Source organism: Schistocerca cancellata, chromosome 2, assembly GCF_023864275.1.
Source record: "Schistocerca cancellata isolate TAMUIC-IGC-003103 chromosome 2, iqSchCanc2.1, whole genome shotgun sequence".
Lineage (NCBI taxonomy): Eukaryota > Metazoa > Arthropoda > Insecta > Orthoptera > Acrididae > Schistocerca > Schistocerca cancellata.
Window position 1 is genome coordinate 394,513,288 of NC_064627.1, and position 12,963 is coordinate 394,526,250.

The 12,963-nt window shown below is 40.0% G+C and overlaps 1 protein-coding gene across 2 annotated transcripts in view; it reads left to right on the top strand.

The window, feature by feature from the left end:
* LOC126161813 (enhancer of mRNA-decapping protein 4) overlaps positions 1-12,963 on the top strand; it is a 143,331-nt gene that overhangs the window by 67,109 nt on the left and 63,259 nt on the right. For both annotated transcript variants that reach the window (XM_049917914.1, XM_049917913.1), the window contains exon 8: positions 8,401-8,569. In XM_049917914.1, coding sequence (XP_049773871.1) covers positions 8,401-8,569 — 169 coding nt within the window. The remainder of the gene's footprint in view (positions 1-8,400; positions 8,570-12,963) is intronic.

The following is a 12,963-nucleotide window of genomic DNA, read 5'->3' on the forward strand; positions in this document are numbered from 1 at the left end:
GCTTTGTGGCCGAAACCACTGGGGCTCAAAGGGTTAATAAATTAACATAGGAGAAATAATAAACACATAAACAACATACTTGATCTTAGTGCATTAGATAAAGCTAATATCACAACAATATTAACTCACACCTATCATAATGATACAGTGAAACACAATCTGTTTACGCATAGAGGATGAGGAATTTTTGAGAAGTAATTGGCATATGGGTGCCATGGTGCAGTGATCAAGTGCACAGATTGGCAATTCATTGTCACTCCCCACCCCCTGACCTTGCAATGTCCTAAGTACACAAATTCAACAGTCTTCACTGTTTTCCCATCAGCATACTGACTGTGTATTATTTTGGTCTTACTGTAATTAATCTTCAGGCTTACTGTCATACTTGCTCAGTTCTGTTCCTCAGTACTTTGCTGGAGTTACAAAGGGTTCTAGGAAAGTTTCGTAATAAAGCTTTATTTATTTAATTTTTTTGAAGTAATTTCCGCCACATTGAATACACTTCTCCATCCTCCAAAATCAGTCCCTAAACCAGTTCTCCCAAGTTTCTGAAGAGAATACGGCACACTTGATGTCCCAAGAACTCAGGAAGTCCTCATCACTCGAAAACTGCACTCCTTTCAGCTTCATTTTCACATGCGGGAACAGTGCAAAGTCACAATGAACAATGTCTGGACTGTAAGGAGGCTGCTGAAGACGTTTCAGTTCTGCACCCCGTAAATATTCGGTGCATGCTTTGACATGGTGAGCTGGAGTGTTGTCGTGATGGAGGAATAAAGTGTCCATTCTTGGATTCAGCTGCAGATTCTTCAAAGATTGGATGACTTGGGGCAGGCACTGCTCAGTGTACCATGTAGCTGTGACTGTCTTCTGTGTGTCCAAAACAACATGCTACCAATTCACTCCATCTGGAAAAAAAGCTATCATTTTCTTCTTTACTGATCAGGATTTTCTGACAGCTATGGGTGTGTCATCATCTTCAAAGACCCTAACTTCATTTTGAGTCTTAGTTGACACATCATAATACAAGGGTAATCCCAAAAGTAAGGTCTCCTATTTCTTATAAGTGCATAGACCTGTTTATTTCTACAATGGTTTACATCAGTTTACAGCTTGAACATTTAGCTATTTTTCGGCATAATCACCATTTCTGTCAATGCATTTTTGTAGACGCTGTGGCAGTTGTGTATGCCCATGTCGTACTGACTCGTTGCCATGATGTTCAGAAAGTTATGAACCTCTTCTTTCACCTCCTCGTCGGAGCTGAATCACATTTCCAGCCAAATGTTCTTTTAACCTAGGGAAAAGGTGATGTCACTGGGCGCCAAGTCAGGACTATAGGGTGGGTGGGTGATTATGTTCCACTGAAACTGTTGCAGGAGAGCAACGTTTTGCCAAGCGATGTGTGGGCGAGCGTTGTCATGGAGAATGTGTACGCCCTTGCTCAACATTCCTCTTCTCCAGATCTGAATTGCCCGTTAGAGTTTTTTCAGTCTCATAATACCTGTCAACGTTAATTGTGGTCCCAGTGCGCATAAAGTCGACAAACTGTACCCCTTTCTGATCCCAAAAAAAAACAGTTGTCATGACTTTACTGGCAGACAGTGTGGGTTTGAATTACCATGGCTTTGGCGAAGAAGGATGCCGCCACTGGCGTGATTGTTGCTTGGTCTCAGGTGTAAAGTGGTATGCCCAGGTTTAGTCACCCATGACAATTTAGTCCTGAAAGTTGTCCTGTTCGGCTGCAAGGTGGTGAAGAAATGCGCAGGAAGCATCAACTCGTTGCCGTATGTGGTCCTCAGTCAGCATGCGTGGCACCCATCTTGCGCACACCTTCCGGGAGTTCAGTGTTTCTGTTAAAATTCTGTGAGCGGTGCTTTGGGAAATCTCAGGAACCAACGTGCAGAGATCATCCAGGGTGATCTGTTGATCTTCACGCATGCTTTGCTCAACCTTCAACACTGTCTCCTCAGAAATTAACAGTCTCCCACTTCTTTGTTCGTTGTGAATTTCAGTCCGACCAGCTGCAAACTCTCTACACCACTTACGAACATTTTTGACATCCATGCACAACTCACCATTAACATGTCAGATGGTGATGGATCTCAAATAGGACAGTGCCCTTTGCGTTCAAAAACCAAATAACTGTGCACAATTCGCACTTGGCGGTAACATCCAACCGGATCTCCACTCTCAACGGTTGCCAAGCCAAGACTTGAGCGCCTCAGCGTGGCGTGTGCATGTTTACACACAACACTAGAAGCTTGACCAACTGCCACACAGAGTTTTGTACTTATAAAAAAAAATATGAGACCTTACTTTTGAGATTACCGCCAAGTTTCATCACCTGTCACAATGTTATTCACATACTGAGATTGTCCCTTAGAAAGCTTCTTTAACATCTCCAAGCACCAAGTCACGCATCATGTTAACTGCTCTTCCGTCAGTCTATTCGGCACCCAGAGATGACAAAGTTTCTTTACTTGCAACCGATCATGCAGACTCGAATGAATTGCTGGTGCATTAAGCCCTAAGGCTCAATGTTTTCTTCCATAACTGATGATCATGACTTCCCCATCCTCTCAGCATCCTCCAGAGCCAGATTTCCTCCTTGGAATTCTCTGTACCACCTGAATATAGTTTTATGATGTGGACACACATCGTCAAGTGCAAGAGTCATTTCTTCAATGCATTGGTCTATGTTTGAACCATGTGGAAAGCTGTACCACAAAACTTTCAAGACATGATTACGGTGCCGTAACAAGCACTTCAAACTAGCCCTGCTAGTGAATGACTGTGCCCACAGACTTGGCACAGTGGCTACAATACCAGTATGAAGTAGTCTCAGAAGACAGCAACAATCGGGCTCTTGGGACTTACTGTTGTGTCGCATTGCAAAAAATTTCCATAACCCTTTGTATTCTGGATCCAGAGGAAAAAAAATGGCATCTGAAAATTGAAAACTGTTCAGAATAGATCTGTGTATGTATTTTTCTTCAAACCAGCTCCTCGATTTCAAGACAACAAACAAAGCTATAGAAAATCATTGTAATCAAATGGAAACTGTAGCTTTGTTGTTTCTTCAAAACAGCGATATAAGTAGGTGCTATTCCTTATCAAGTTCTGCCAGCATAGATTTTATTTGACAGTCCAGTGCTTTCTCGTAGTCTATTAACACCAGTGAAAGCAGTAGATGACATTTGTTGCTTCTGCCTTTAACTTTGTTATGAAACTGTTGATGGTCCATTTTTCTACACCCGTTTCTGAATCAGCTTGGTCATTTGCCTGGTTAAAGACCAAGAGCAAGGATTTTTGTAAAAAAATTATGTACCAGTGACAAAAGATGGATGGGCTTGTAATTATTCAGGTCTTCCCTGGTCTCTTTCTTATGGATCTAAACAATTCACCGTAAGGGAAAATGTGGTCTGTAGTGGTCTGTTATATTATTTATTAATGTGCAGTGAGCTAATTTAGACATTTGTTATTTTGAAGCTTCTAAAATAAAAACATACTAATATGGAAACATTGTAAAATATTAAAAGATGTAATAACAGTTGTTACAATCCTGGCAAAAGCTGCTTCCTCTAGTTCCATGTGGTTAACCATGTTTGGTGTGGCATATAAATCAAATTACTATTCCAGATTTGAAGCCACATTTGACATAATCCGTATTCAACATTATTATTTAAGAAATTTCTCCATGTAAAGAACAAATATTTGGGGTCCAAGAAGTTCATTTAAAAGATGTTTTATGCAGGTGTATACGACCCGGGACATCCGGGAAAAATCCGGGAATTTTTTCAACCGGGAAAAATCCAGGAATTTTTCATTGTTTTAGTTTTCAGTTAAATTTTTGTAATTTTGACTGGTAAGATCCGTTACTCTAACAAAGGATATTTCTCTATCGCACTATTGCAGAATAATACTGCAGCATTAAAACATGAATGAGAGAAAAAAACGAAAATAAAACTTAAATTGCAAAGGAAATGTGCCATATAAAATAACACAGTGCTCGTACAAGTGTCTGCCAACTGCAAAATGTGTCAAAGGCTTTTGGAAGACTATGCAATGCTTCATAACAACAAATTGCCTTCAATGAGCGTGATGTCACAACTGTTTACACTAGACTTATTTAATCAGTTACGAGTGGGCTCATGCACACGCGCAGTTAAGTTGTGTATGAGTGCTTCACCCACTTCTGGCTACAGAAATGTGGCTGTTGGCTGTGTAAGCAGCAGTAGCAGCAACTAGCCACATGGTACCCGGAAAAATTTTACTGACGTGCCTAAGCTGCCAGATTCATGCGTGTGCAGCAGGCCCGGATCTAGTGGGGAGTGAGGGCAAACTGGGGTATCTGAACTGGGCGGCAATTTCGGGGGGAGGGGGCAAATTCATATTCCTTAGGAAAAAAAACCTTGTTTCACAAAGCACCTAGCATCCAGCGCACGTCAGTCTATCGATTATTCATATGATTTTGAAATGCACCACTACTGGTTTTTGAACACATTCTAAGTTGATTGCTGAATGAATGATAAGTTGATTTTCGAAAGCGTGCATAGTGTACATGATGTGAATCCTCGTCACATCTAGAAATAAAGTTTCCTGCAGACAAAACGGGACCGGGCTATACGAGACAAGTAGAATAAAGCCGAACCGGCGAATGCCAAGTGCTGCTTGTTTATGTGGTTGATTCAGTTTGCGAATGTTCAGCGTTGTTATGATTACTAGCGAGATCCATAGATTCAGACTACCTGAGTGGAAATAAACGACTAACAGGTAAGAAAGATTACCTATTATCTTCTCGGTATATCCAAGAAAGTGAAATTATTACAGAAATTTTTTGGCCAGATTGCTACATGAGACAGGGCCAGTTGTAGACACCGGCTAGCAGCCGCTTAAGTCCCATTCTGGGAGCGGTGCAGAAAACGCATTGTACGAACACGTAATAACGCCTAACTGGAGAATAATCGCTGGATAACCAAACCGGTGATTGTGGCAGGGTTAGTGAAGTTTACTGGATAATGAGTTTTGACAGTGGTAGGAATAGTTACAGAATTAGTGATGACAAGACTGTTTGTTAGAATGGGGAAGGAGAAGAAACGGGGACGTCACACAAATTATGGAAGAATATGAAGATTCCAAATTTATACAAAAATTTTGTTCTACTACTTCTTGGTCTCGTGCATGAGAAACTGGAGCGTATGAATGAAATGTGAAACTATTTCCTAACATAAAGCTTTTTGCTTGTAATAGGCTAAATAGATATTTCGTATTGGTACTTCGTGAGTTATATTCTGTCGTATTATAAAAATGATCATTATTGCCAAAACAGTCTCGCTTATTTGGTGTGTGTTTGAAATATTAGAAAGGCGTATTTTGTTTTTTCCAGCACACAGTGACAAAATAGATGCAATCAGATCGAGAAACCACACTAATCTTGGGTACTATTTGTATTAACAGCTTTTTCAGTATTAGACAACGACATTTCTATTTTGCATGTAGCAAAACGCTTAACGAACATTGATAAGGTAATAGTACTTTCACAGAAAGGAAAGCACGCCATGTAAAGCTGTAGCAAGATTAGAGAGAGAAATCGCTAGGACCTAAGGATTGAAGAAATGTGTACTGTCTTGCCTGTCTCTTGTCTTTACTGGCTTTGGGTTCCTATATTTAATTTTATGTCGCACAGAAGAGCAAGTTATTAGCTAATAGGCAATAGAGGCCAGTCTTTCTGAAGAGTTCTTGTTCTCCTGGTTACAAATAATCCTATGCAGCATTAATTGCGAGGGGCTTTTTACAAAAAAAAAGGGGTGGGGGAGGGAGGGGGAGCTGGATGTCAAACCGGCCGACTGGGAGCAGGAGAGGTCTTACATGACATTTTAATTACTACTGTCCTGAAATAGTTTGATGGCATCCATTACAAAATATACATGTTTGACTTCCACTGAGCGAAATACAGTGACATGCAGTATAACAATGTTGTTTGAAGATGTGTGGCACCTCACGGCATGCTTAAGACCAAATAACATGTCTTACATTTCCTCGAAGATATATCTTTTATGTATCAGACTCTTCAGAAAGATGTGCGCTACAAAATGAACTTATTTTTGAAAAGTGGGGGTGCTAGTCTCCACGTAACCCTTTTTTACATTCAGTGATTTTTCTGTTTCCTCTTCATTTACTGTTCACACGTCAAATGAAAGCAAGACGGATTTCTGCAGCTGTGAGCTATCCAGTGAATTAAAATACATTCACATAATTACGGAAGGGTAAACTATGTTACTAGTTTCAGATTTTGTTTTATTTCCACCTTTCTGGCAGTCAAGCATTAATTGCCTTGCAGAACAATGAAATTATTTTTGTCGGTTTGATAAATAAATTTGGCTTTTATTAAGCTTTCCTGCCGCGGCACACTATTGTTCGCTGCATTTCAGGAGCACATTTTCATCTTCTAGCACGTATGGCATTATGCCATAATAAAGAACCAAACATAAGATAATACAGTACTGGTACTCCAAGAAAGTTTCCATCCCAAAAACCACACTGAAAAGCTTCATATCTGGTAGAGGCCTATGTCATTGAGAATCTGGACATACGAATGTGCACTGTAAGGCGAACTATGCATTTTAGTATGGTTCATGAAATTCTGACGCTCTTGGAGTGTCATCTGATGTCTTGTTTCTTTTATGACATAATGTAAGATCTTTTAATGTTTTACGCATACGAACATACGGGCTTCCTACATCACCATAGCTGCACAAGTGCGGTGATGCCTCTTATCTGGCACTCTCTGACAACTGCTGAAATGAATCTATTTCTAATAGGTCACGGGAAAATATTGCGAATTGTTGTTTGGAAAGCGTTATTTTCAAAATAAATTTCATTTTATGCAAGATGAACTATGTGCGAGAATGTACGATGGATTTCTTAAATCACAGTGTGTTTGGTCTCACTTAAAAATCAGCTCTTTGATGACAAGCCATTTAGAAGAATTTCGATCCCAGAAGATCAGAGATTTATGTCTGTATTAAAAATTTTGCTGGCGTATTTGTGTGATGTGTCTTAAAGTGTAACATGCGCTAAACAGATCAACATAAGTGAAAGCTCAGCTTCTCTTGTAGCTTATTAATCTTAGAGACAAATATTATGCGCGAAAGCTTTTCTTTTCTTGTAGCAACACTATGTATATTAATTGAAACCATTAACTTTTCCTGTTGGTGGAATTAGAATTTATACTTTCATAATACGAAAATATGCAGCGTACGTGTTGCTGCACATCAAAGAACTTTCCAAAATATGTTTTCTCCCCCTGAGTATCGTTTCCTAAAGTGCTGGGAAATTCTACACTGCTGTATAAAACCATATTCTATCAAAGGATAAGTTTTGCAGTTTCGAGGGAAAGTACAGTGTCACTTAACATGGCAAAAGCGTATTTTCACCCGGGAGAAAATGTGTTTTTAACCGGGAGATCTGGGAAAAGTCCGGGAATTTTTTCTCCTTGTCCGTGTATACACCCTGTTTATTGGATTTGTAATTTAGATTGCTACTCACCATAAAGATGACATGTTGCATTGCAGACAGGCACAGTGAAAAGACAGTCACACATTTAGCTATCAGCCAAAGCATTCGTCAGAAAAGGAAAAACTTGCACACGCACCCCTCTCACGCAAACATGGCCAATGAACTCTAGCTCCAGCAGCTCGGATAGAATCTGTTACAGTTTAGCCTGTGTGGATTTTGGGTACTAGGCACAATGGAGATTTCATCCCAAATGGGAGGCCTAAACAATAAAGAATGTCACAGAACTTCATAATGTATTTAACACAAATCAATCAACATGCTGCGTTTGCTCATTCTTTATAGTGCAAACTTTAGAACATCTTATGCAAAATGAATATTGCTGGCAGTCTCCAAATGTGCCTAGTTTTGCTGTTGGACAAGCATATTGAGAGCAGCAGACATGATTTTTCTCTTGTATCAGATTTCACAGTGTGATATCTTGAAGTGTTGTTCATTGTAAGTTTCCCTTTTTCTGTCACTATTACTGAAAACCAACATCCAGTATTGTCAAAATCAGATATGAAGAATAGATGCAACATCAGCCCAGTTAAAACTAGAGCAATTTGTTTTGAAGTCTCTTCCTTTAAATTCTGTTGGATGTTGCACCATCATAACCCTGGCAATGTTCCAAGGCATATTTACATTTTATTGATGAGAATAGTTCATTCAACAGGGAACAAAGGTAGTTCTTTAGTTCAACAGTGCAACATTTCGGAAAGCATCCTAAATGTATTGTATTGAATAATGTCAGAAAGTTTCATCTAATTGGTAACTAGTCCCTATAACTACTAAATGGTTGTGTTTGCCATCTATTTTACTAATACAGTTATTTGTTTCTAGGTATTGTATATTTTCCAAATAAGTAAAGACAAGCTGGACAGTGTCGCATATATTTCTTCAGCTTCAGAAATGTTTCTTTCATACCCAATTTTGAGCTTTGGCATTGTTGATGCTGGTTTGAGGCACGTTAAAAGTGTAAGTTCATCAAGCCTGGATGAGATTTGCAATGGTAAGTTTAATAAATAATTATTAAATTCTGAACAGAAAGAGTATTTTTTCCCATGGATTGAAATTTGTGTGTTTTGATTGTAACTTGTAGAATAATTTATGCATACTGCTCCCAACCTCTTGTCTCATTGCTCTTATCTCTGTAATAGACCTACTCGCAAGACCTGTACCATACATCCTCCCACCACCACCACCACCACCACCACCACCTACTCCAGTCTGGTCACAAGCATCACCTATTGCATCAAAGGCCTGTGAAGGCAATCATGTGATCTAAAAGTTAAGCTGCAACCACTGTACCGCATTCGATGTGGGCATGGCAACCAACAAGCTTTCTGTCCAAATGGCAACTGACAAACAGTCGCCAAGAGGCAGCTGGACCACCCAGCTGCTGACCATGGTGCCCAACACAACGTTTTTCACTTCAGTGAGTGCTTCACAGTCTGCATCCTCTGGATCCTTCCTAACACCACCAGATTTTCGGAAATGCACAGATGGGAACTATCCTTGCAATATATATGTTCTCATAATCCCGCTCACCTCAGCCTTCATTAATTCCTGTCCTTTACCCGCCTATCCCCTCCCCTGCGCCCACTCGAGCACCATACAACCTTCCATTCCTCCAACTCATTCAGTCTTTTTACTTCTATTCTTGTCTGCTCCCTTCATCATTAAAGAAAATTTCAAAATAGCATACTTCAAAGGAATAGACAACATTTTGTTACAATACACAAAATCAACACATTAAAGTAATCATGTAGAATATACAGCATAGGCAAGTTGAAAAAGAGAATAATGGGGAGAAATGTGCTTGCTGCCTCCATCCTCTCACTTGCGCCCCCCCCCCCCCCTCCCTCTCCCCTCCTCCCACCCTCACTGTGGAGCTCTGACCTCATTAAAGTGATAAATCACAGTTTCATCAGTGAAACAACTTATTTGATTTTCGAAACAATTTTTATTTTTCGTATTTGTACAGATGTGCTGCAACATAAAAATTTGTTACTTGCAAAAATGCCATTTCCATACATTTTAAATTACTAGTGATTCCGTACTTGACTATAGAGCTCAAAACCGGGAATGCGTAAGGCTACGGCCTCAAGAGCATGTCTATCATGTGGGAATTCATGCAATACATGTGGCTCTGTCAGTGTAGATCACACATGCACTTCTCTCGCACAGTGTAAAGGCCAGGGAAAATCCATCAGTAGCGCATTGGTGCAAGCTGCGGTAACATTTACTGTGCGCACTTATTGTTGTTATCAACTATGAGAGGAATTTCATTGCATAAGAACCTCTTCCTTGCTTTGTGCGCTGCCATAGTTGTCTACTGGCATTGATGAATTTAGAAAAAACACTTGCAATTTTTAATTAATGATCAATTTTTGAATATTGATCCACCACCAACTGTATGTGAGTGTCATTAACTAATTAAAATTTGCGTGTGTGTTTGTAAATTACAGTAAAGACTACAAAACATTGCAGCACCTCGCACATCGAGAACATCACAAATAAATGGCATAGTACACAGGAAATGCATTGACAGAGGAAAAAATTTCTCAAAAAATTCATGCAAAGTATAAATAAAAAGAAAATCTGCAGCCATTCACCAACCGTTTCTAATGGATCAGATCAATTTTTACAGGTCTCTGGAAACTGGGAATGCAATGCATTCTCTACATTTCGAGTTTCTTCTAAGCCTATGCACAATTGCCAGCATTATTACACACACATGCACATTCTGACGGACCAAACAAGGTGGCGCAGTTGTTAGCACACTGGACTTGCATTGAGGAGGACAGCTGTCCAAACCCGCGTCTGGCCATCCCGATTTAGATTTTCCGTGATTTCCCTAAATCACTCCAGGCAAATACCAGTGTTTCCTTTGAAAGGCCATGTCCAACTTTCCCATCATTGGCTAATCTGATGGGACTGATGACCTCGCTGTTTGGTCCCCTCCCCCTAAATCGACCAACCAACCCTCAGATGGCAGATGCTAAAAGAGGAATATATGAAACACCGGTCCATAACTACAGGCTGTCACAAGCACAGCATTATTTAGAAAATGCATTTGACACTTTATATAATAAATGGAGAATTTTCCATTGTGTAGTTGATGTTACTGTGGATGTGGCAGATGCTTTTATTACAAGTGTGCTGTGCACTTGACAATTTTGAGAGACAACATGATGGCTACAAGTTTGATGATACATTAACATGCAGACGGAAAGTATTCTTGCACATGGGACAAAAGTAAGTAATAGTGGCAAAACTACATCAATCATTTTGCTGTTTACTTGGTTTCCACTCAAGAGTCTGCACCATGGTACGAAAGTTACGGTAACATCCTGTAATGAAGATGGAAAAACTGGCTTATTGGCATTTTATTCATGAACACATTTCCGTCTACACTGTATATAAGTATTGATGAAATATTTACTGTCAGTGCTCATCAAGATCAGATTTCTGCTTGTCATCCATTGCATTCCACTTTTCTCCTTCAGTGGTCACTACAACTGCTTGCCATGATTCTCTTTTTTAATCTCTGTTTTTGCACTCTTTGTACCATGTGTTGTACAGCCATAGATGTTTCTACACTTTCACAATCATTACTCCGCTGTCCAGACACTCCATTTTGACACTTTATAAAGCACATCAAGATGAAACTTCCTGGCAGATTAAAACTGTGTGCCGGACCGAGACTCGAACTCAGGACCTTTGCCTTTCACGGGCAAGTGCTATACCAACTGAGCTACCCAAGCACGACTCTCACCCCGTCCTCACAGCTTTTACTTCTGCCAGTACCTTGCCTCCTACCATCCAAACTTTACAGAAGCTCTCCTGCGAACCTTACAGAACTAGTGCTCCTGAAAGAAAGGTTATTGCAGAGACATGGCTTAGCTACTCTCCACTGCAGAGTGAAAAACTCATTCTGGATACATCAAGATGGCTACAATGACAGTAATGCGAGAGTGGTGTAGTCTGTGCGTTAACTCGAGCAGCAAGGTCACACATATATCAAAAGTAACACCTGTAGACAGACTGTTCCAGCGACTGTTAAAGCGACTCTCCTGCAGTGGGCTTGTCATATCGATGGTGACACATTATGCAGACTCATCTGGAGAGAATTAATTTTTCACTAAACATATTACAGTACACGAAACATTGCAGTTAGTGACTAATATAAATAATGCAAGAATGGACACCAACAGAATATAGGTAAATCAATGGTGGCTACACTGCAGTGCCTTATATGTAACTGATTAGTAGCTGCTGTTCTTCCTGTGTTTCCCACACATGTGGCAAGCACCCAGCATGAAAAACACAGAACGAATGCACCCCAGTGCATTTGTGTTGTGTGAATACAGAAGTTCATGGGCACACAACATGCAAAAATATGTAGTGTGGCTGCCACCATTCAACAAACTGGGGTTTCTATAATGTCTGTGTGAGTTGCTGCGCAAACGGGCATGAAAAACATGCTTGTGTGTCTGTGCGTTAAGACTAACATTAATGTCAAAATTGTGAGAGATTTTGCTGGACCAACATTTCAGCTGGAGAAGTCTGATCATGGAACAAGTCGGACCAACTAAAAGTAAGCTGAACTGGACCAAGCTCAGGCAGGCAGGTGCTAGGATTAGTTAGTGAATCAGTAGGCTTTACCACCACCACCTAGAGAGAAGGCTGTGGTGCGCTCTTATGACGTCGCGCAAAGTGGGCCAGGGTTGGCGTGGTACTGAGCTGAAAGAATCGAGATGAACAGCCTGCAATCTTTGTCAAATGGTTTTATGGGATCTGTTCTGTAAAAAAAAAAAAAAAAAATTGATTTCTCAAATACTCTTAGCTTTATATGCCAGCTTCATGCTGAAGTGCCCATCATTTCGATAATGGTCATAACTATTGTGGTATTTCACATATGAGTATCACATTCGAGAATGTTGCAATCAAAAATAGGGGTTGCTATGAATTTGTGTTTGGTGCATATTATACATTCTATTGTTGAGTATGAAATACAAAAGAGATTTTGAAATTTTCGTAAAACTTGGGATCAATATCTGCCTCCAATCTCGAAAAGATTGAGCATCTGCAGCAAGTTCACTTTAGATTGCTGGTGTGTGGGAATGAAATATTTGTAATGCCTCTCATAGCTCGTAAACTGCTGGAGATACGGAAATGAGATTTTGGCAAATGATACTATGCAAAGAGGAGAGTACTTTCCCATGTGGTTAAAATACAGAACTTTATCTATCGCAATATAGCAGAAGCTAAAGGTGGTTTTGTGTGTGTGTGTGTGTGTGTGTGTGTGTGTGTGTGTGTTGCAATATACAAGATAAAACAGGGTATATTTGTGAAAAATACACTGTGATAAACTTCAGTCTTTCTGGACCAGACAACTAT